At 35.3% G+C, this 22,788-nt stretch overlaps 1 protein-coding gene across 4 annotated transcripts in view; it reads left to right on the top strand.

Annotated features, from left to right (window-relative positions):
- Positions 1–22,788, top strand: part of MAP4K3 (mitogen-activated protein kinase kinase kinase kinase 3) — a 58,167-nt gene that overhangs the window by 792 nt on the left and 34,587 nt on the right. For all 4 annotated transcript variants that reach the window (XM_014065761.2, XM_014065759.2, XM_014065758.2 and 1 more), the window contains exons 2-11: positions 8,086–8,143; positions 10,224–10,314; positions 13,856–13,920; positions 14,579–14,634; positions 15,401–15,448; positions 18,325–18,367; positions 18,701–18,773; positions 19,692–19,823; positions 21,840–21,902; positions 21,988–22,069. In XM_014065761.2, the coding sequence (XP_013921236.1) occupies positions 8,086–8,143; positions 10,224–10,314; positions 13,856–13,920; positions 14,579–14,634; positions 15,401–15,448; positions 18,325–18,367; positions 18,701–18,773; positions 19,692–19,823; positions 21,840–21,902; positions 21,988–22,069 (711 nt within the window). The remainder of the gene's footprint in view (positions 1–8,085; positions 8,144–10,223; positions 10,315–13,855; positions 13,921–14,578; positions 14,635–15,400; positions 15,449–18,324; positions 18,368–18,700; positions 18,774–19,691; positions 19,824–21,839; positions 21,903–21,987; positions 22,070–22,788) is intronic.

Genomic DNA, 22,788 nt, shown 5'->3' with positions numbered 1-22,788 from the left:
CTGTACCCTCCACCTCTGGCGCATGAGGTCAGGCAGGGTGATAGTGGGAGATGGGTTGTAAACATACAGATGGTAATCTGCGTGTTGAACCACCAGGTGAACCAACTAGCAGGCCTTCCTCACATATCCTGGTTTTTCATCAGTGCCCCTCAAATCCTTCATGAGATCTATGATGGCACAGTATTAATTTTCACCCTAGTCATTTTTCTTTCATTCTCTCTTCTTCCAAACTGAATGTCATAAAGTTTGTGGTTTTTTCCACAAGAAATGTATTACTTAATAATTATTTTGACAGTCCCTGAAATAATTTGGTTCTCAAACAAATACTGTGTCTAAATGAATTTCTCTCCTGCTAGAAACTCTCAATATATTTTCGAGAGCAGGACATCCTACGTTGTTTGTATTTCCCCTTCACTTTGACTCCCATTTCCAGAAATGGATATCTGTTTTGGATTCCCATCAGAAGTATTGTAAAGAGGCCTAGAAGTCAATGTCTCTTTGCACTTCTACCATCGGGCAGCAGACATCGAAGCATAGCCAGCCAAACAAATAGGTTTAAAAATAGTTTCTATCCTTGCGCTGTCAGACTCTTAAACACAACCACAATCACTCCATGCACATGCAATATGTGCATGGATACGTATGACTAGTTTTTCTTTTTCTTTTTCTTTTTTTCCTAATTACTTGCATAGGAATTATTCTTTATACTATTCATGTTGCTTGTATTTTTTGTCATGGATTGCACCAGTGAGGCTAAAACCAATTTTGTCGTATACATGATGTACTATGCAATAAAGGCTATACTATAATCCCAATTTAAAAAATGCTCTTACAGTTCTTTAGCAAAGTAGGACAGTTCTTAAGATAGCAACACAGTGAGAAATAGAATGGACAACTTAAGAGTTATTTATATTGCCATGTAAATAAGTGAACTACCTTTTTTCTTTTTTTAATGTGAAGCAATTGAAAACAGTCCTGTCATTCTTCAGTATCTCAATTTGATAGAATAATGTTAGAGCATGCTTGCTATCCAAGTTATAGGGATAATACTCTAGGGTGTGTGGTTACTGTATCATTCTTTTTGAGCAACTGTTTAGCCTTACCATTTTTACCTGATCTTTCCAAGTAATGAAAAAAAACTATTATGAGAAAGAATTGCAACAGAGAGGTTACTATATATTTTTAAGGCTTTCATGTACAGATATAGTTTTAAATATTTGCTTACAGTGTAGCAGGAGGACAGATGCTTAGACAACTTTGGAAAAAAATCATTAATGCAGCCCGTGACATTAAGTAAGAGACTAAAACATGAATTTGAAATATGAGTCAGAAATAGTACTGTGTTTCCCTGAAACTTTTGACCCCTAAAATAAATGCTTGGCCTTATTTTGGGGGAGATCTTATTATTTTTGACGTGCAGGAGACGGCGAGTGTGGTCACCTCATGGCTGCTGCTGTGTTGCAATATTTTCAGGGAGGGCTTATTAGCGCATGCGCTCAAAAGCCCAATTGGGCTTATTATCGGGGGAAGTCTTATTTTCAGGGAAATGGGGTAGCCATGGAAATTTGCAGTCTTTGTTTGGCATTTTAAAAGACGATAAAAACAATAGTAAACTTACAGAATTATAATAGCTTATTAAGCCAAATTTAAAACATAACATAAAGCACTTAGGAAGCGTCTCATCATTTTTAATTACATTTTTTAATACTTCCATGATTTTAAGATTGTGCCTTCTCAGGTTCATTAAACTAGGAAAGAAATTTTTAACTCTATAATTTTAAAGCTGAAAGAAAAGTAAGTATGAAAAAATTGCTTAAATTTCCCTGCACCTAACTTTCCATTATCCTAAAACACAATTTCAGGCTATTAAAAATGGGTAAAGTATTACTAGCTTAATTTCCAGATAGCTATGATTTATTAACTTCATTGACTTTTTTTGTTTTTCAATTAAGCCCTTGACTTTCAACCTTTATTGAAAAAAAATTTGCATCTTCTTTAAATAAATTATCTTTAAAGTGTTGAATAGTCACAAAAGTACTCATACAACATATTGGTGTAGATAAAGCAATAAATCAGATGTGTATGCTTAAGTAAAACACATTGAGATTATTTTAATATTTGTCGTCTTTTACATGCAGTAACAGAAAAGAAAAAAGATTACGCAACTGGAGTTAGTCAAAAGATCTTCTATAATTGATTATACTTTCTTTAATCAACACAGTCTATGGTTAATTAATAAAACAGTAATGTGCAGCAGGTGCCACAAAATGCTTGCCAGTGATAAAGAAAAACTTAATTTTGGCAACTAGCAAAGACCAGTCAATACATTGTAATATTAAAACCACAGTCATTTTTTAAAATAACACAGGGAGGCAAGTAGTAGAAAGGATAGTTGATGTGCAAAATATACACTGCACCGCTTATTGCAAAGCCTCTCAACTATCAAACGACAACCCGGCCTTCACATGGTGCCCCCCGTTCCCACCAATCGGGCTCTGTCGACCCTTGGGACTGGCGTCCCCTTGGGTATATCCAGCCGAAACAGCTTCCATGGATCGCCGTAACAGTGGCGTCAAATTTCCATGGAAGTCGCCTATACCCACAATGGGTGAAGAGGCGTCAAGTACAAGTACAAGTAGAAAATACTGCTGCTTTAAAAATGTCCATATTATATTTTATACTGAGATGTCATACCATATTTTTCAGAGTATAAGAGGCACCAGAGTATAAGACGCACCAAGATTTTGAAGAGGCAAATTTAAAAAAAAGTTTTTGCACTCTGCAGACTTCCCAAAAATGGTCGGTTTTTCATAACAATGGGCCAGTTTGTTTTTAAAATGTGGCATGAATAGCCTTTAGGAGGCTTATAGAGTGCTCCTGGGGATGGGAGGCAAAATTGAGCAAAAAATGGCCCATTTTTCGCTCATTTCTGCCCTCCCCAGCTCCCAGGAGCATTCTGCAAGCCTCCTAAAGGCTATGCATGACCATTTTGGTGAAGGGGGCAGGGTTTCAGGAGTCAAAAAATGCTGTATTCAGTGTATAAGAGGCACCCATATTTTCAGCCTCTTTTTTGAGAGAAGAAGGTGTGTCTTATACTCGAAAAATATGGTAATTGCAAAGAAAGGGTTGGTATGCAGCCACATGAGTAATGGTTTGCATGCATATTTGCATACAAACACTTTACTCAATACTGCATTAAAAGAAAAAACTTTGCCTAGGCATCAAGTGTGTGTGTGTGTGTGTGTGTGTGTGTGTGTCTTCTTTGGAGCAAGAGGTACAAAAGCAGAAGTTTACTGTTTTCTGTAATCAATGTTTAGCTTACTGATATAATCAAAATTTGCTAATTAGGTAATTAACTGATATAAATTCTTCAAATCAATCAAAATGTTTATTTGTTTGGGCTATGGCATCCACAAGCCCAAAGACTTTCCAATTAAGGTATAACCAATTGTTGCTGTTTAAAAAACCTGTACGATTAAGGTATTTTTTTAAATGTTGTGTTTACATTTTTCATTTTTAGCATGATTTTAACATATATTGTGTGATGGGTCACTTCAGATTGAGAATTTATTCCTGGATGTTATTACTATTGTTAGTATTGCATTAGTAGAACTGGTTGAAAGCTAGGTTTCTGAAAAATGTTTTTTTTCCCAGTCTATGTCTGGGAAAAGTCATTCTTTTCATTCCATATTTATTATGCTTCTGCGTTGCTGAGTCTGTTTTGCTTCATAGTTGCTTACAAGAAAAATCAGAATAGTCTACATAACTCTGTAAAATTATTACAGTATAATATAGCATGAGACAATAAACCAGGGTCTGCAATATAAACAGTACAGCATCCCCAGCAAACTTTATAACAACAAAACATGCACGATATCTACAGGTATTCCTCAGGTTATGACCGGAATTGGGACTGGAATTTCTGTCACTAAACAAAGCAGTCATTAAGCAAAGCAGCATATGACCCTGTCACTTGGTGGCAGTGTTGAGATTGCACTTGAAAGAAATGGCAAAGATCAGCAAGGGGCGGCAGCAAGAACAGACAGTGGAGTGCAGAGCAGCCAAAAGGCTATGATGGAGGGGGATGGGCAGGTGCGGTGGTGAGTTGAAGCAGTCTTTTTGCACAGGGCAGGAGAATGTAACCATGGGAAACTGTGGCCAGTCCTAAATGCAGGCTGGTTGCCAAGCACTCAGATTTGGATTACGTGACCTCAGGGGTGCTACAAGGGCTGTAACTTTGAGGACCAATTGTAATCACCTTTCATTCAGCACTATTGCAATTCTGAACAGTTTTTGAATGAATGGTCATAGCCCGAGGACTACATGTACCATAAATTAAACTGATAATAATTAACTATAAACAGTCTCACAATGGACTTAACTTGATATCATGGATACACCTCAGTCAGGCATTCAGATGGAAAGGTATGCATTTTAAGAAGAATTAAATTTTGTTCAGCATGTTTGTCTTAACAGTAACTGTGTATATATATTTGTATATGCAAAGGACGGGCAGCCTTACCCAGATTTTAAAATCTCTTGGTAGGTTATCAGTAGACTATTGATAATGCTATTTATTCCTTTACTGATAGGCTGCTGCTTGGAATCGAGTGAGAGAGAGAGGCAAAGAGTGAGAAATTTCAGAAAGAAAGAGAACTATTAACCTTATGGTTTTGGTCCACCCACTATCTACTTAAATTACCCTCACAATATGTGCCCCTTGACAACTTACCTTTAAAGAAATAAGCCTTGACAAAAAAATGCTAGGTTTTATTCTTCTTTAAAATATGTGAAAAAATATGCAGTCCTTTTAAAATTGTTGTATCCCAATCCCCATATGTCTTTCTTAGAATGGCACACAATAAAAAAATTGATGAAATATGTAGTCCATTATTATCTGGAAGAAAACAGTTTTCCACTTTATTCTAAAGCAGGGGTCCACAATCTCCACCACCACCCCTCCCCCCGGGCATGGCCACTATCAGGTTTCAGCCCATTTGGCTTCCCTGCCACTGGCACAGTACCATCCCCTCTCCTCCCCACACCACCCCAGTCCACAAAACTGTAAAGATTGGGGACCACTGTTCTAAAGCTTAAAAGTAAAGGGCATTACCTTAAGTAATAAAATTCAAATGCATCTGATTCTTACCCCTGCAGTTTGATTTATGGTTACTATCTCACAATATATTTGCATGTGATTCTGCAACTACACTTAGAGAAAATTATACAAGAGGTTTTTTGTTGATGTATTATTTCAGTGGGGTTTTTTCCAAAATAGTTATAAACACTATCAGAAATGTAACAATTAAAATAGATCAATTTTTAATGCCTGAAGGCAAGGTGACAAACCACAACAATTTTGAATGATAATTTATTTTAGGACTCCTTTATTAGAAGGATGGCATACTAAGATTTGGAGGTGTACATCATTGTCAAAAATAATCTCATGTAAAAAAAACCCAAAGCATAGGGCCTTTGGACAAGCAAAGTCAATGGGGAAGCCAGATATACTTAATGACCGGGTTATTAACTTAACCAACTGCAGTAATTCACCTAACAATTGTAGCAAATGGGAAAAACTCACTTAACAACAGAATTTTTCGGCTCAATTGTGGTTTAAGTCGAGGATTACCTGTATTATCTTTCTCTGATCAAAGAAGTCAATTTAGCCATCACAGGAAATTCCATTATTTTCACCTACCATTACTCCATTGCTGAATCTTAATCTTTCCATTTTGGTACATACAATAATCTCACTGCAATTAACGTGTGAAAACAAAGTTCCATAACTTTGTCCAATTGTTGTCTATCAGAAAAACAGAAAAAACCTTTGGTTCCAATTGTATATTAATATTTAAGATTCTGTGAATCACTGCATGTATTTGAATCCAAAATTTTATAGCATTTTTCATGTGCATCAAACACAATAAAATGTCCCTTCATGTTCACTTTTCCAATATAAATTTGAACTGCTTTTATAGATGCTATATAATTTTTATGGTGGCAAATACCAATGATATAGCACCTTATAAAAATTCTTTCAAAGTTATAAATGCAAATTTCAATCTTTTCAGCCACATATTTTCCTATTGTTTCGTCTGTATATTATAATAGAATATTTAGCTATTTTATCATAGTCTTTCACTTGTTCTTCTGTTTCATGTTCAATAAATGTTTATACATTTCAGCAACTACATGTTCATTATTTGTACACAATTCTGTTTCAAACTCAATCATAGAATGTTCAAAAACAGTTTTGTGTACTTTAAATATTTCTAATAATTGTAAATAAGCAAACCATTAAGTTTAGTATCCTTCTGCCATCAGTTCTTCTCCTGATTTTATTTTACATTCACCGTGGTAGAAGTTGGCATTTTATGTTTGTTTAATATTTTATGTCTATATTATGCTTTTTGTGCTGAGAGTCAGAGAGGTATTTCTGAGCACAATCTGAGTTTGTACCTAGTCCATATTCAGTACATGGCATGTCTAACATAATGGTTTTTAAAATCCACATTGGTCTTTCTCATATCACAAATACCCATGCCACACAATCACGGGTGATGCCCTTCTAACTTCAAAAGCCTTCTTTTTCTCACTCTTTCATCCTATCCAAACACTAAACTGCCAAATATAGTTACAGATCAGATAAACAGATCTTTCCTTTGCATCTTGTAGCACCATATATTTAGCGGGTTTTTCCCCTGCCAAATTTAGATAGTTCCTTCTGCCATTCTTTAAATGGGATATCAGTTGTCAGAACAGGTATTATCTGAAACAAAAACTTCATTCTAGGTTGTAGTTTGATCTTCTATTTTCATATTTCTGTTTATAAAATATTTACTCACACAATCCTCTCATTTTGCCTCATGTCTCATCAGTATTTCCAGAACTAAAATAAACGAGACAGAACAGTGGGTATCCCTGTCTTATTCCTTTTTGTATGTCATAGGGTTTTATTAAATCTTCATTAAGAATTATCGTGCTTTCTGTTAAGTGTATGTAGATCTTATTTATTTTATCAAATGCTCTCCCAAGTTTTCACTGATGAAAATTTACTGGGAGTAAATGCTATTAAACCGCTACATTCTCAGTAGGTGTTTATGGAATTATGTTGTTATTACACTGCCTATACCTGCAATGGTGAACCTATGACACACATGCCGGAGGTGGCACACAGAACCCCCTCTGTGGGTACGTGCACCGTCACTGGCTGCTCTTCTGGTTTCTGATGCACTCATGCACACTGGCAGCCAGCTGGTCTTTTCATGCGCTAGAGCACCGAAAACCTGAAGACTAGCTGGCGTTCAAGTTTGGGCACTTGGTGCCAAAAAAGTTTGCCATCACTGGCCTTTACCATCTAGTTGAACAGTATAGTTAGAGATTGATGAAATTAACGAAATTTATTCTCTTACCATTTTTGTTAAGTTTATAATTTAATTTCCCACCAACATACTTAAAGCAGTTAAGAAGAATATCATTGCATGCAACTATTACAATATAGAATTAATTATTTTTCAGGCAAAATTGAATTGCACTTTTTCTAACTGTTTTGGCTTTTAAGCTATACTGTATGAATCCTTAATTCTGCTGTTGGTAGTTTTATTCTAAGGCAGAAATAGTTGGTGGCCAATGGGACGTTATTTCATCAAACTATTATTACAGATAAAGATAAAATATAGATAAAATAGGAAATGCCTTCTTGTTGCGAAAGAAAATCAAGAAGTGAGATTTAGATGAAGGACTCTTATAATTTTATAATTTGTAGAGTGCTATCCCACTATTAGGATATTATTAATTATGATGTTTTGGTATTTTATAGCCGATCTATGTCCGGAAGTCCCCATTGCATATGCTTGGGGGTGTCTCTCTTTCTCCCCGAAGTCCTCATCACTACAAGTTGAGCTCAGTTTGAAGATGTTATCTTTTAAATAGAATTGCATATGACCAAGCAATTGATGTACTTATTTCTAATATCTTCCTATCAGAATTTTGAAAATGGGTCAGTTTAAGTATCTGGATTTGTGGTTTTAGAATGTTTCAAAACATAGTTTAATTTACCCAATTTCTTTTTTTTAAAAATAGGCTCGGAATGTTAACACAAGTGAAATGGCTGCAATTAAAGTAATAAAATTAGAACCAGGTAAGCAGTTTTTAATCTCAAGATTTCTATTTCCTGTATTTTCCTGTATTTTTTTAAATCACCGCCATATGTTTTCTTTCTTTTTAAATAATACAGTGACCCAGTTAAATGTAGATAATTTTAGCTGTACATTTTCCTAAATAATCAAAAATTGCCTTTCTATCAGAATGTTTAAATGATATGTAACTAGCCTCTATATCATGAAAGGGTAACACTCAGGAAAATAAAATAGGGTAGATGCATAAATGGGCCTCCTTAAAAACTAGAATTAAAGTGGTTAATTCCACCTGAATTTACATATTGAAAAAAGGTGTGTGTGTGTGTGTGCGTATTCCTATTAATACATTTTTCCTTTGCATGTGTTATTTACAGTGTTTAATCTGGGATTTAAATATACTTTTATTTTTAATATGTTTTGTCAGATATTTTGAGTGCTGTTGGTAGCAAAGCAGGATTACATCTAAATAAAAATGGAAACACTTTGAGGAATTTACTTTTTTATTTACCTAGATACACACCCTGTGAAGAATGTTTGAGAGTATTTACTTTTTAAAAGGCAGCTGGGGAAAGGTGAAATGAATAATGATATGGAATTTATGTGACGTAGAGAAAGTGAACAGGAATGCTTTGCTACTTATTAGAATAACTAATAAGTATTAAGGTAATCAGGGGTTAGTACTTATGGTAGTTAAACTACAGCTCATTTCATAACTAGAAAGATATTGCACTAAGAACATTGCATAGGCATCCAATTAGCTAATCTAGTGGAAAGGGCTAGCTACTTGGTTGCTTTAATCATCCAAAAGCGTAGAATGTTTTGTTTGGTTTTTAAAAAAATTAAAACTAAAAAAAAGAAAGAAATGGTAATAAGATTGACATAATTTAACAATTTGCTGTCAAACTAGGCAATTGCAGAGTCATATCCAATAGCATTTGCTCTGGGTAGTATATGCAAGGCTTGAAATAAGGTTACACTACAATGTAACTTTTAATTTCAGAAGATGACCTAAGCAAAGATAGATGTAGGTAATGCTTTCACTGTATTTCAAGGTCCTTTATAAATTAACAGAATATCTAGAGACTAACACAGTACTATATAGAACAGAGAGCAAACTGCCTACTCTAGTGATCTCACTACCAAGGTAAACATACCTGAAAGCTGTAGGCTTTGAGCTAAATTAGAAAGTGTATATTATTGTTTGCATATTTTATGCACATCTCTTCAACTTTTGTTACACTGTTATACTTTATATACTGCTCTGCAGACTAGGTGGTTATTAGATGTTATTAGATGTTATAGAGATCATAGGTTTTTATTTACAACTACAGATATTCTTGCTTCTTGATTTACAGAAAAACTTGTAATGCAGTCAGAAATGTTGGTTACAAATGACAAAAATGAATATTTAAAGAATTTGCATCATGGCTACTGGTTCATAAGCTTCTGTTCCTATTGTTTCATTCCCAGTGTACATGTAAATACGTATTGCATGCCCCCAATTCTATATCCTTAAATGTAAGATAAACAATGTTGTTGCAATCTGTTTTGGATAGCTTTGACATCACTTTCCCAATCCATAGCAAAATAGGCATATATAGTAATTATTTGATGGTAGGTATATCTGGTTTTCCTGTATAACATTGCAAAAAATAAATTTAAAAATGCTCTTTCTGTTGCTGGAAGTTTATTCAATGGTTTCCTATGGTATTCTCTTATCAGTAACACCCAGAGTTCTGAAAGACCATGTTCCATGTTTTAAATTTCGTGGTGGGAGAATTTAGCACAGATCAGCCATTTCCAACAGTGGCAACATAACTAATAAACTTAAATTACCAAATCCTATTTGTAACTTTATATTTAAATGCCTAATATTGTTCTATTTAACAAAATAATATCTACAGTTAATCTATGTTTTTCTGGTGAAAGATTGATAGCCTGTTTTCTTAGCAAAATATTGATAACTTGAATACTGGCATATCGGGTGATCATATTAACTTTAAGGAATTGAAGTGCTTTTTATGTAAGTTGATAATGGGGCATTCTTTCTATAAGCATAAGCTAAACATCCTTTTTTCATAGGTGAAGATTTTGCTGTTGTGCAGCAGGAAATCATTATGATGAAAGATTGTAAACATCCAAACATTGTTGCTTATTTTGGCAGCTATCTCAGGTATAATTTTTATAATGTTCATAAAATAAGAATGTAAAAACTGTTCACTGTTTGCAAAAATAAGACCTAGTATGACCCTAGTTTTCTAATTATCTTTGGCATTCTATACTCCCTAGAAAGTTCACATTATCTACTGCCTAATTTCAGTTAACAAAACACTTCAGACTTCTTGCTTGTCCTGAGTCTGTATGAGACATTTTAATGTTTGTTCCAGAAAATAGCTGAGTAAGCTCTTTTTCCCAACTTTGCAAATTCTCGCTTTTCCTTTTCCGATGACTTCATACTATTTTTGCTCACAGATTAAATTGTTTATTGATTTAGGATAGCAATTGGGGCTGGAATTTACACTTGTAAAGAGTGACCATATTGCTTAGCGACAGCAATTCCTGCAGTCATGGTTGCCATTGTTAATTGAATCCTGTAACCATTAAATGCAATAACTTCCAGCTTTCCACAGCCAAAGTCTGTGGAGACACTAGCAGGAAGTTGCAAGTTTCAGGCCTGCAAGCAGGTTAATAGCTTCTGCTGGATAGGCGAGTGAATAAGAGGGTACATGACAGGTGTCATGTGGGGTGGGGACCGAAACATAATAGTGCTGCACAGTTAGGAAGGATGCACGGGGTTTGGGAGGGGTAGAATGGGCAGAGAGGGTGGGGACCGAAACATAATAGTGCTGCACAGTTAGGAAGGATGCACGGGGTATGGGAGGGGTAGAATGGGCAGAGAGGGACTGGGGGAGGATATGGGTGTAAGAAAGACTTACTCCAGCCACTTGCGATCTTTCCTGCTGGCTTCTCCATTGACTTTCTAGTGATTACGACTTTGACAACTAATTGACAACTAATTATATGTGTTAATGGGTTGCCAGCAGGGATGCTGGGACAGACAGAACTCTGAGGACTAATCATAACAAGCATTTGTTCAGCTGCGTCCTAACTTGGAACATCGCTGATCAAATGGTGGTAGGTCGAGAATTTCATGTAATCAGTTAATACTGAAATTCCTCAATTAAATAAATCTTGTTATTGCCCTGCTCAGTATTCACTTTGTATTCCTGTAAAAATCTATAGTTATTTTATTTGATTGTAAGGTGCCCAGAGATGTTGTATCAATGAAATGGGAAGCATACAAAATTAAAAAAATAAAATATAGTTGGAGTTTGTTATTTTTGTTTTTGTTTGTTTGTTTTTCCTGGTAAGGCCCTTTGGCCTGGGAAGCAGAAAGTTACCAGGCAGATCTCTTACTACAGTTGTGGAATAATTTCTTCTGTTTGAATGTCCTATGCTATTACGGTAGACATAGAGGAATATTGTATGTGTATGAAAATGGAAGATGTCTTATTGGATGTAAAATGTATGTTTTATCACCTAAAATGGTGTTTCTTATTACTAAATAATGAATGGAGTCACAACTCTTTAGTGTAATAACTTCCCAGTTACATATTACAGCTGCATATTTGTTCTTTTTAAATTGAACAAATAAAATGTTATTGGCAGTAGATAGTCTGCCATTTTTAACTCCTGGCCACAGGAAAGAAAAAAAATGAGGATATCTGAGACCAAGTCTAGTTTGGGTTTATTTCTGATTGTGTCATGAGTTCCTTTTAGTTTCAGTTATTAAATTTCTAATTTAAAATGTTCAATTGAAAAAAAAATGTTATCTATGTTATCTCACAATCAATCTCAGAAAATTTAGGTTTGAAAATACTTTTATATAATGCTAAGATTTTAATTCCATACTTGGTACTTAATATTATCAACTTTTAATATACCGTATTTTTCGGAGTATAAGGCACACCTTTTTTCCTCAAAAAAGAGGCTGAAAATCTGGATGTGTCTTATACATCGAATACAGCATTTTGTTGTCTCCCGAAGCCCTGCCCCCTTCACCAAAATGCCATGCATACCCTTATGGAGGCTTTCATAGACCTCCTGGGGGCTGGGGAGGGCAGAAATGAGCAAAAAATGGGTTGTTTTCCCCTCCAGCCCCCAGCAGCACTCTATAAGCCTCCATAAGGCTATGCATGCAATTTCTTTGACCAGAAATGGGCCAGTTTTTGCTCTTTTTGCCCCCCCCAGGAGCACTCTGCAAGCCCCCCCCAGACTACTCCATGCCTTTTATTTGAAAAAAAATGGGCCCGTTTTCACGAAAAACGGACCGTTTTGGGGAGGTTTGCAGAGTGCAAAAACTTTTTTTTCCTTTTTGAAAGCTTTTTAGTTAGATTAATTGATGAAAATTAGATTGATCAAGTGCTGTGTCAGCAGAAACAAGTTTTAGGTTGTCAGCAATTTCCTTCTCTATTACATGGATAAATACACCTGGAAACATCTACCTAACTACCTACCTACCTATTCTCTCTCCCACCCTCCCTACTGTATTTCTCTCTCTATATATATATATCCTTCTATCTACCTACCTACCTACTCTCTCTCCCTACCTACCTACTGTTTCTCTCTCTCCCTCTATCTACCTACCTACTCTCTCTCCCTACGTACTTACTGTATTTCTCTCTCTATATATATATATCCTTCTATCTACCTACCTAATCTCTCTCCCTACCTACCTACCTACTGTATTTCTCTCTCCCCCTCCCTCTATCTACCTACCTACTCTCTCTCTCTCTCCCCCTCCCTCCCTACCTACTGTATTTCCCTCTCTATCCCTCTACCTACCTACCTACCTACTCTCTCCCTCCCTACCTACTGTATCTCTCTCTCTCTCTCTCTCTATCCCTCTATCTACCTACCTACCTACCCTCTCTCTTTATTCCTACCTACGTACTATATTTCTCTCCCTCTACCTACCTACCTACTTTTTTTTTTTAAAGCCTCTTCGAAACCTTGGTGTGTCTCATATTCCGGTGCATCTTATGCTCCGAAAAATACGGTAAATTTCTTAGTTATGAGGAAGAAAAAGATTAACTTTTCTGTATATTATTTGAAAGCATTTTCCTAAAATAGAAGAAATCTGGAGTACTTATTTTATCATTTTGAAAGAAAAAGACTAGCATAGTTAGCCCAAAACTTTTGAAAGATTATTAACTTTTTAAAGGAGTGATTTGCATCTTTTTATTTATACCCATTATTTTAAAAATTACTATAATGGCAACTTTTGCATTTTGGAAATATATTGAATCATATAATTTTCCATTTAATTTATATTATTTTAAACTACAAATAATTATGTTAAAACTGTGACAAAATCTTAACATCTAGACAGACATCAAATTAAACAAAGCAAAACAGATTACATTTTAATTCATTAAAATGAATTATCATACTTTTCAACTAGTCTTCTAAATACAGAATTCAATAGGAATTTAGAATTTATGTAAGTGTCTGCTTCCAATAGTCAGGATTAGGATTTGCTGGTACTGGAATTTCGTGAAGAAGTGAGAGGAAGATAGTCTTCTGTTTTGGAAAGATGAAAATATTCAAGGTTTAGTTTTCCTCCGAATATATTGCAAAATCATAAGGTTTCATAGTTAAGATTGCATTAAGTGTTTATAAGTATGCAAAACTGATCAAATCTTAATTTTTAGACGTGATAAATTGTGGATTTGCATGGAGTTCTGTGGAGGTGGTTCATTACAGGACATTTACCATGGTAAGTTGGCAAATGTTATAGAGTTATTTTGGAAATATATAGTTCAGATATAATGGTTCTATTCTTTCATTAATTTGATCTTGAATACATACATAAAGGAATACAATAACTCTTGGACCTGGAAGCTAACTGGTAGCCATTGTAGCTCACAGAATAGCATTGTAACATGAGCCAACTTTAGGGTCCCAAGAACTGCTCTGCGCAGCTGCGTTTTGCACCAGCTGAAGCTTTCAGATACTTTTCAAGGATGGCCCCATATAGAGTACATTACAGTCCAAGCATAGAACATAGAAAATAGATTGCAGTTCAAACATTGCACATGATTTATGTTACAAATGTCATTTTTTTAGTTAAACTACCTCTGCTAATCAGACATTGTAACAGGCTTGGGTTAATTTATAATAGCACAATAGAAGGGGATTTAATCCTCGTGGCATCAATATGAATTCCAGCTGAAATTTTTTATTCTATTTTTTTCTTGGGTTTCTGGCAAAACTCAAATATAAAAGTTTTCTTCTGTGATGTTTATTTCAAGTTCAGCATATGAACAGTGGATACAGTATGTGTATATAAAAGCAAACAAGAGATTTGAATTTTTCAAAGTTAGCAATGAAAATATAGTAGATGCTGTACTTAATTTGGATGGATTCTCTTTTAGTGACTGGACCACTTTCAGAACAGCAGATTGCTTATGTAAGCAGAGAGACACTGCAGGTAAACAAATTGTTATACTTTTGGCTTTTAGGATAGAAAAAAGATACCAGACGTTTCTGTTGAATAATGGGAGAGGGGGAGGGGTGTACAACTGCACAATTGTAAGATATGCATTCCCTAAAATAATTCTTCTTAGCTGAGCTTTAACCACCAAAACAAAATTCAGCCTCTGCACTTGCCCTTAGGTATGTGTTTGTGTATCTGTGTGCATTTGGCTTACAGAGCTGCAGAGAGCTAAGTGAGCAGAGAATTTGCCTTTGAAAATTAGATACAAAGTGAGCGACTGTGATGATTACAAAGATTTTTGTTTGACTTCCCACTCATATGGCAGGTTTCATAAGAAAGAAGAAATGCTTGGCACCCGGATCCTGAACAGAAGAAGTATAGTTCTTCTATCAGAAGAAGGGACCAGTAATTGATTGCAGTAGTGCTTCTTTTTGACACCAATATATTTCAGATGACAGGCTTCGATGAAGCTGTGTGCTTATTGCTTATGCTTGCCTTTTAGTAGTAAAAAATATATTAACCATTTGTGAAGTATTACATTTTTAGATGAAAGTCAGCTGTTTTATAATAGATCTCTATCTCTTTCCTTCTGTCATTTCAAAAGCATGGATTGGTCATGCAGTGATATTTATTTTAAACATAGTGAGCTACACCTTTGTACTTTTTAAAAAATCTAGCTGATTTTTTTACTATATAGAACATACACTCACAGAAAATCTGTCTTTCTCTAAGAACTTTATTCCTTTTCTTTTAATTACAGGGATTGTATTACCTGCACAGTAAAGGAAAAATGCACAGAGATATAAAGGTAGGATTATTGTTGAAATCATTTTTAAATTGCATCAAATTCCCAGTTCTGAGCTTTATAAAATAAAGTAAGACTGTAATCATGAGATTATTATTGCAATAATATGAAATGACTTCTCTGAAGGAATATTTTTACAACCAAGAAAGATTGTGTAATAATTATAATAGAGCTTTGATTCCTTTGAACTAATTAGTTCAAAGTTAAAGTTATTTCACATTGTTAATTAAAACAACAGCATTTGTATGTTGCAAAAAACACAAAGTTCCGTTCTGTAACATCCATATTCAAGAAGATATGCATGGAACAAGTTACCGTATTTTTCAGAGTATAAGATGTACCTTTTTCTTTCAAAAAAGAGGCTGAAAATCTGGGTGCATTTTATACACTGAATACAGCATTTTTTGTCTCCTGAAGCCCCGCCCCCTTTACCAATGTGGCTGTGCAGAACCTCTAGGAAACTTTTAGAGAGCTCCTGGCGGCTGGGGAGGGCAGAAATGAGCAAAAAATGGCCCAATTTTTGCTCAATTTCCCCCAGCCCCCATGAGCACTCTATATGCTTCCTAAAGGCTATCCATGCCCTTTTTTAAAACGAAAAACGGGCCCATTTTTGCAAAAAATTGGCCTTTTTTGCTCATTTTTGCCCACCACCCCACGCCAGGAGCACTGCAACCCCCCTAAAGGCTATTCATGCCTTTGTTTGGAAAAAAATGGGCCCATTTTCATGAAAAACAGGACATTTTTGGGAGGTTTGCAGAGTTCAAAAACTTTTTTTTTATTTGCCTCTTTAAAACCTTGGTACGTCTTATACTCTGGTGCTTCTTATACTCCGAAAAATACGGTAAGCAAAATGAAGATTCTCCCCTTCCCATGTTTTGACCAGTTTTGTCAGTTTTTATTATAAAATTGAAATGTTACTATCCTATTTTGATCTCTGTTCTATCCCTCCTGGCACAGTTTTTGTTAAGTGTCTCTTAGTTTTTTGCAGTTTACCATATTTTTTCCACCCTTAAAAGTGGCTGAAAATGTCTGTAATATCTTATACAGTGAATGTTGCCGAAGCCCCACCCATCTGCCGGCCTCTACCCTTCGGTTGTTTTTAGCTTCCACACGCTCCATTTTAGACCCGTTCCAGGCTGCGGGGATCATCACAGCACACCAGCACCGATCACTGCCTCAGCGTGTCGCGCTTTTGGCCTCCGCACTCCCCATTTTTGGCCTCCATACATTACATTTTCAGCCAGTTCCAGGCGGCGGGCTCAAAAATGTGATGCATGGAGGCCTGAAAATGTGACGTGGGAGGTGGCAATCAGCAGTGATGTGCTTTGGTGATCCCCACAGCCTGAAATGGGTCTAAAAGGGGGAGTGCAAAGGCCTGGAACAGCTGATTGGTGGTATTCTGAGAGGCCAATCCAACTGCAAATCAGCTGCTTGTGCTGAAACAGGCTGTGATAACATGCTGAAGCTGACCAGGCTATTTGCTGCAAGGATGCTAGCCAGATGAATACTGATGGATGCTAGTAGGTAGAGGCAGATTTTTTTTCTTATTTTTCTCCCTAAAAACTAATGTCCATCTTATACGCCAGAGCGTTTTATATTCTGATTTTGAATAAGGAAGTCTAATACATTTCATGCAGAAACTGCTTACTCATGGAAATATGAATTGTTTCCATGGGTAATATTTAGATTTTAATTGAATTTGCCTTTAATATAGTTCAGTGGTATTGACTTGAATGAGTTTTCTATTACATTGTTTTGCTTTTGACTTTGTTATTACATAAGCTTACATATCTAGTGTTGTTTCATATGCCTGAAGGGATTTTTTATCTTTAAAGATACCACACAAAAATCACATCTCAGTTGAGCTACATGATAATGAGGTTGTGAGTCAGCATCATTGGGGCTTCCTGGTTTAGGTGGAGCTGCAATTAGTACACCAGCTGAAACTGGACAAAGGCTTAAAGGTCATCCACAGTGACCAATGCTGTTTCCGTCACATATTCAGATCTGAAATCTGACTGAAGGGGATTTAAATAATCTGCTTCGCCTAGGATCCTCTGCAAATGATTCCTCAGAATCTTTCCCCAAAATAGAAGATAGGAACCTTTGTAAAGCATGCTTTAATATGGCTGGATTGAGAGAGGGACTGTTCAAGAAAAGTTGTACCCCCAGCTCAAGGCTTTTGTTATGTCACCCTCCTTCAAAGAGGCATTTATCACCTTTTCGAAGCATGGATCTATTCCTCAGATGGTGGAACTTCTATGATTGAGGACTCTATTCATTTCCTTGGATTCTGTAATATCAAAATAATCCCCTTGTAACTCTCCCAAATGTTATTCAATCTCAAGTGAAGATGAGTTATTTTATCTGCAGATAACTTGTAGTATACTGCAAGTATATCAGTCTACCCGTTCTTCCCTAACAAGGTCTGGACAGCCAGGATTGAGCCATGGGGTGAGAATCCACAGATGTAAAAAAGGCATAAAAGTACACATCTTTTGTCATTGTTATTGCCACTATATAGGTATGAACATAGCTTCATGCCTATTTTATGAGTATACTATTTTGTACCAGTTTTATCTTCTAAAGTTGAAGATATCTCTGTTAATAAAATACATTCATATTTTACTGTCATTTTTCAATATTTGTTCTTGTTTGTCTGCTATAGTGATAGGCAGTTTAGTTGGTACAGCATTATCTTGATATATCTTGCCTATTGTCTACATAAGTTTAGCATTGTAATGAAAATCATTTCTAACATTGATATTTTGAAGATTTACACAGTTTATAACATGTACTATAAGTTTGTACTGATACCTGTACTAGTATAAATATTTTTTAAAAATCTAAATAGATGACTTTTACCATTTTTCCCTAAGGGAGCAAATATTCTTTTAACTGATAATGGCCATGTGAAGTTGGGTAAGTACTTCTATATATGTTAAGTTTTATGCATGCTAACATTTAATATACCTTAAGACTCCTGTCAAGATAGTTTGTTTGTGAGAACTTCAAGTGGCGGTTTTGAGTCCCAGCCGTGAATTTCAGATTGGATTTCTTTCTTCAGTTATGCAATATTTAATAAATACTTGCACCTTGTGGAAGATAATAATGCTGAAACAGAAACATGAAAAAAACATTACAAAAGTTTTCAAAAACTATTTTAATAAAAATCTTACTACAAAGACTTTCAGTTTTTAAATGTTTTATTTATTATAAATATGTGTACTTATTATCCCCCATATTCTTTTATAGCCGATTTTGGAGTAGCAGCACAAATAACAGCTACAATTGCAAAAAGGAAATCTTTCATTGGAACTCCATATTGGTAATTTACTTTTATTCCAAGGATCCCCCTGCCATTTTCGAACTAATGAACATTTAATATTTTGAGAATCTATTAAAGAAAATAACTAAGCAAGGCTTATAATTAGTAAAATGATTGCCAATTACAAATGCTACATTATTAAAAATTGGACAGTTGCAAAACACCAATTAGCTAGAAACAAACTTGGAGGGTTACTCCTCGTTAGTATCTCTACTGGCCCATAGGAATGCCTGTGAGAGATATATATATATATCTCACAGGCTATATATATGAGGGAGGGCTCTAAAATATTATTGGAAAGAAATATATTTTTTGTGACAAATGCATTGCTTTGCAACTGACCAACTTCTTTTTAAATTTTATTTACAATTAAAATAATATTTAAAACACTTTACAAGTCAAAGTACTAGAAGCATTCTGGGTACCAAGAGAGGTTTCCATGGATATCCTGGAATGTAATACTAAAATTCAAGTTTATTTTCCATTTGTGTGATAGGGGTTCAGAATGTCTTTTGCCTATGTTGTTAACTGACTTGCATTTGATAATATCCTTGCATGGATGCATACAGTTATATGGAAGCCTACAGTATATTGAGCAAAGCTCAGGAGGCTGTTGCTCTGAAGCAAAATAAATTTATATTATTAACAGTAATTGTAAAAAAATATTAGTCTGATCTATTCTTATACCATTAACAAGAATGATACAACAAAGGAAAAACTTTTTTCTAAGATGGAGAGAGGCATTGGCGGATAGATTTGGAATTCATTGAGATAGAAGAGCAATTGAAATATATCTTAGCCTCTTTGTCAGCCATTACTCATTTAACTACCACATAGATTGAAAAAATGTTTCGGTGGAATGATCTTTTGAAATCTAGGAGTAAGAATGCATTTTGCAAGCCATTTTTCTGTTTTTAGGATGGCCCCTGAGGTTGCTGCTGTTGAAAGAAAAGGTGGATATAATCAACTTTGTGACCTTTGGGCTGTTGGGATTACTGCTATAGAACTAGCAGAACTTCAGCCTCCAATGTTTGATTTGCATCCCATGAGGTGAGTAAGTAGTAATAAGCTCTAATAACTCTGTTGTGTGTTCTAGAGGTTGAAATGAGTGCTACTGTTGACTATATTTATTCCTCATATAACCAAATTTTGCTCAAGATTGTACAAATAAGGTGGTAGAAAGAAACATCAAATAAATAGGCAGGTTTCAGAAAAGGCAGAAAGAGATAAATTCAATATCTAATATATAACAGCTAAGAAAAAGAGACAATTTAGAAAGATAGTTTATCTTTAACTGTATTGGTTGTAATAAAGTATTTGAATAGATAATACCAGAATGTGAAATATATTAAGGGCAACCTCCAGCTTTTTAATCTAAGTGCCAAAATTTAAAATGAAACCCACAAATTTTAGTTGTGTGATTTCTGGCTATTTTTATTCTATTAAAAATTAGAAATGATTATGTATGTATGTATCTTTCCTGCATCAAAATTAATGGTATAATATTAGGTATTTGGGAATACAATAAAGCTGGAATTGCATAGACTAACTTTCATAGAGGCAAGACACTTGAATTTCTGGCTTGAAAACACTACAATTTAGAAATTGCTTTACCTTGGGCTGAAATGTTTGGCCTTAGTCACCTGGTACATATTATGATATCATTGAATATTTCTGAGGTCCCCAGACAAAAGCAAAAATGAAGATTAGACCCTTGACTGAAAAAGGTAGCTTACATAGAGTCCATAAAAGCCTAAACTAGAAATGGTAGTGGATTAGATCAAGGGTCACTGATCCCTGGGCCATGGCACATTTGGAAGCAGACATGCCATCAGCAGGTGAGCATGCATGCACATGTCACTCCACTTACACAAGCAGCAGGCACTGATGCTCATCACTCCATTCATGCGAGCAGCAGATGCCACTTGCACAAAACCATTCCCCCTCTCCCCACTCTACCGCTACCACCACTCCGCACCAGGTCCCCAACCTGGAAAGGTTGTGGAACTCTAGATTAGATAATAACTATTAGACCATGTGTTGCAGTAGTTTTATCAGAGCAGCTGGATAAACATGTATAAATATATTTTTGGATTGGGAAACCCTGCACATGGTCTTTCAGGCCTTAATCACCCCCGATTCACTTTCTATAGTGCACTCTATATAGGGTAGTCCTTTAACAACATCCAAAATCTGCAGCTGGTCCAGATTACAGTGGCATTAGTTGCGATTGGTGCATCTCAAGATGCCCACGTAACACTCAGCAAACTGCATTGGCTCCTGAAAGTTCTGGGTATAATTCAAATGCTGATAATCACTTACAAAGTAGATACTGATACTGGACCAGATTACTTGTGGGACCATTTATGTCCTATTGATTTCTGCGTATCCCACAAGACTGCACCAGGTAAATTTATTCCAAGTTTTTCCTTTGAAACATCATCTAATAAGAACTAGAATATGAGCTTATTCTGTTGCTGCCCTTTGGAATGAACTCCCTGCGAAGATTTGAGTGACCCTGCTAGCTTTTTGTAGATTTTGTGTAGATTTGTAAAGGCCAGAGTTTTCTCTTATTTGTTGGATCAAGATGGTAGATGAATCTCTTCTGTTGTGAGAGTGAGAGTTTGCTTAGCTACATGTTGTTCTTTATAAGATGTTCAATGTTACATGAGATTTTTAAAATTTATTTACTTATTTATAATTTGATTTTTTTATGTTTAATGATATGCTCCATCCAAAATTGCAAATTGTGATAGGGCAATCTTACAAATTCATGAAATGAAAAGAAATAATACTGCATGCAAACACAGTCATAAAGTTGCAAGAAAGCCTAACTATCCTAATTTATCAAAGCATTTTCAGGTTTCTTCCTTAAAAGAAAGTTTGACTGCTGTCTTAGTTTTGGCTGAAAGTAAATTTTTCTTCTCTTTTCCATCTTCTGAAGATACAGTGGTCCATTGAGAATTATCTTTTTCTTGCTAAAGGCAAATACGATGTTGCTTCTCTGCATGCAAATCAACTTTTGACAGGAATTTTGTAGACATAACCCATTTTCTTCTTTTTCAGAGCACTGTTTTTAATGTCAAAAAGCAACTTTCAGCCTCCCAAACTAAAGGACAAAATGAAATGGTGAATATTGCAGCAATATATTTGTATTGTATTAGTTACTGTGAATATAAACTATCTTTCTAAAAACACTAATTTTGTGTTATAGGTCAAATAGCTTTCATCATTTTGTCAAAATGGCACTCACAAAGAATCCTAAAAAAAGGCCTACAGCTGAAAAACTATTGCAGGTATAAATGACTTTTCTACCGATTCCCAAATTGTTGTAAAGCTTTCAATAGGAAGTGCTGGAAAAATTCAGCATCTAATTTAGACACGTTGGTTGGGGCTGCTTATTTTCCTTGTTAGATGGATGGATTTTTCTTGTTAGGTTTTAGGTCAGTGCAGAAACTGCTAGGCCGTGCAATAGATGATATATCAGCAGAATCCCTTTGTCCAAAATCAGTTCTCTATGGTACGTGCCTGGTCCTGAATAATAGGTGTTTAACCAACAACCAACCGGGCATTAAAAAATACAGTCTATAGGCTAGGGAGCCATATGTGCTATCATTTGAACTTGGTTTGACTACAACTGTTCCTTAGCATGGATAATATTAACCTGCCCATCCCTTTTCTTACAGTGTTTATAAAGTCTCCCTGCCAATAATAATTTTAACAGTTTTCCTGTGACTACCATATGGCCAAGCACCTTAGTCTTATCCTCCCCATAGTTTAAAATATGGAAAAGTGGGGTAGCATTGTTGGCTTACCTTGCAAAGTTTGGAAAGTTTTGAAATATCTCTGTTGGCAATTTAGAATCCATCCATAATGTTTTGAGAAGTCTATTCATATTAAGGGTTAAGGTTACTTTTTGTTTAATGCTTTTAATGTTTTTATGTTGTTGTAAACCACCCAGAGTAACTCAGCAATGAGAGGGGCAGCATATAAATTTAATAAATGAAATTACAAC

Source organism: Thamnophis sirtalis, unplaced genomic scaffold (genome assembly GCF_051295495.1).
Source record: "Thamnophis sirtalis isolate CommonGarterSnake01/CBP01778 unplaced genomic scaffold, rThaSir2_p1.2 scaffold_6, whole genome shotgun sequence".
NCBI classification, from domain to species: Eukaryota; Metazoa; Chordata; class Lepidosauria; order Squamata; family Natricidae; genus Thamnophis; species Thamnophis sirtalis.
Note: the sequence above shows the minus strand (reverse complement) of the source record. Positions and strands in the feature narration are given on the sequence as shown.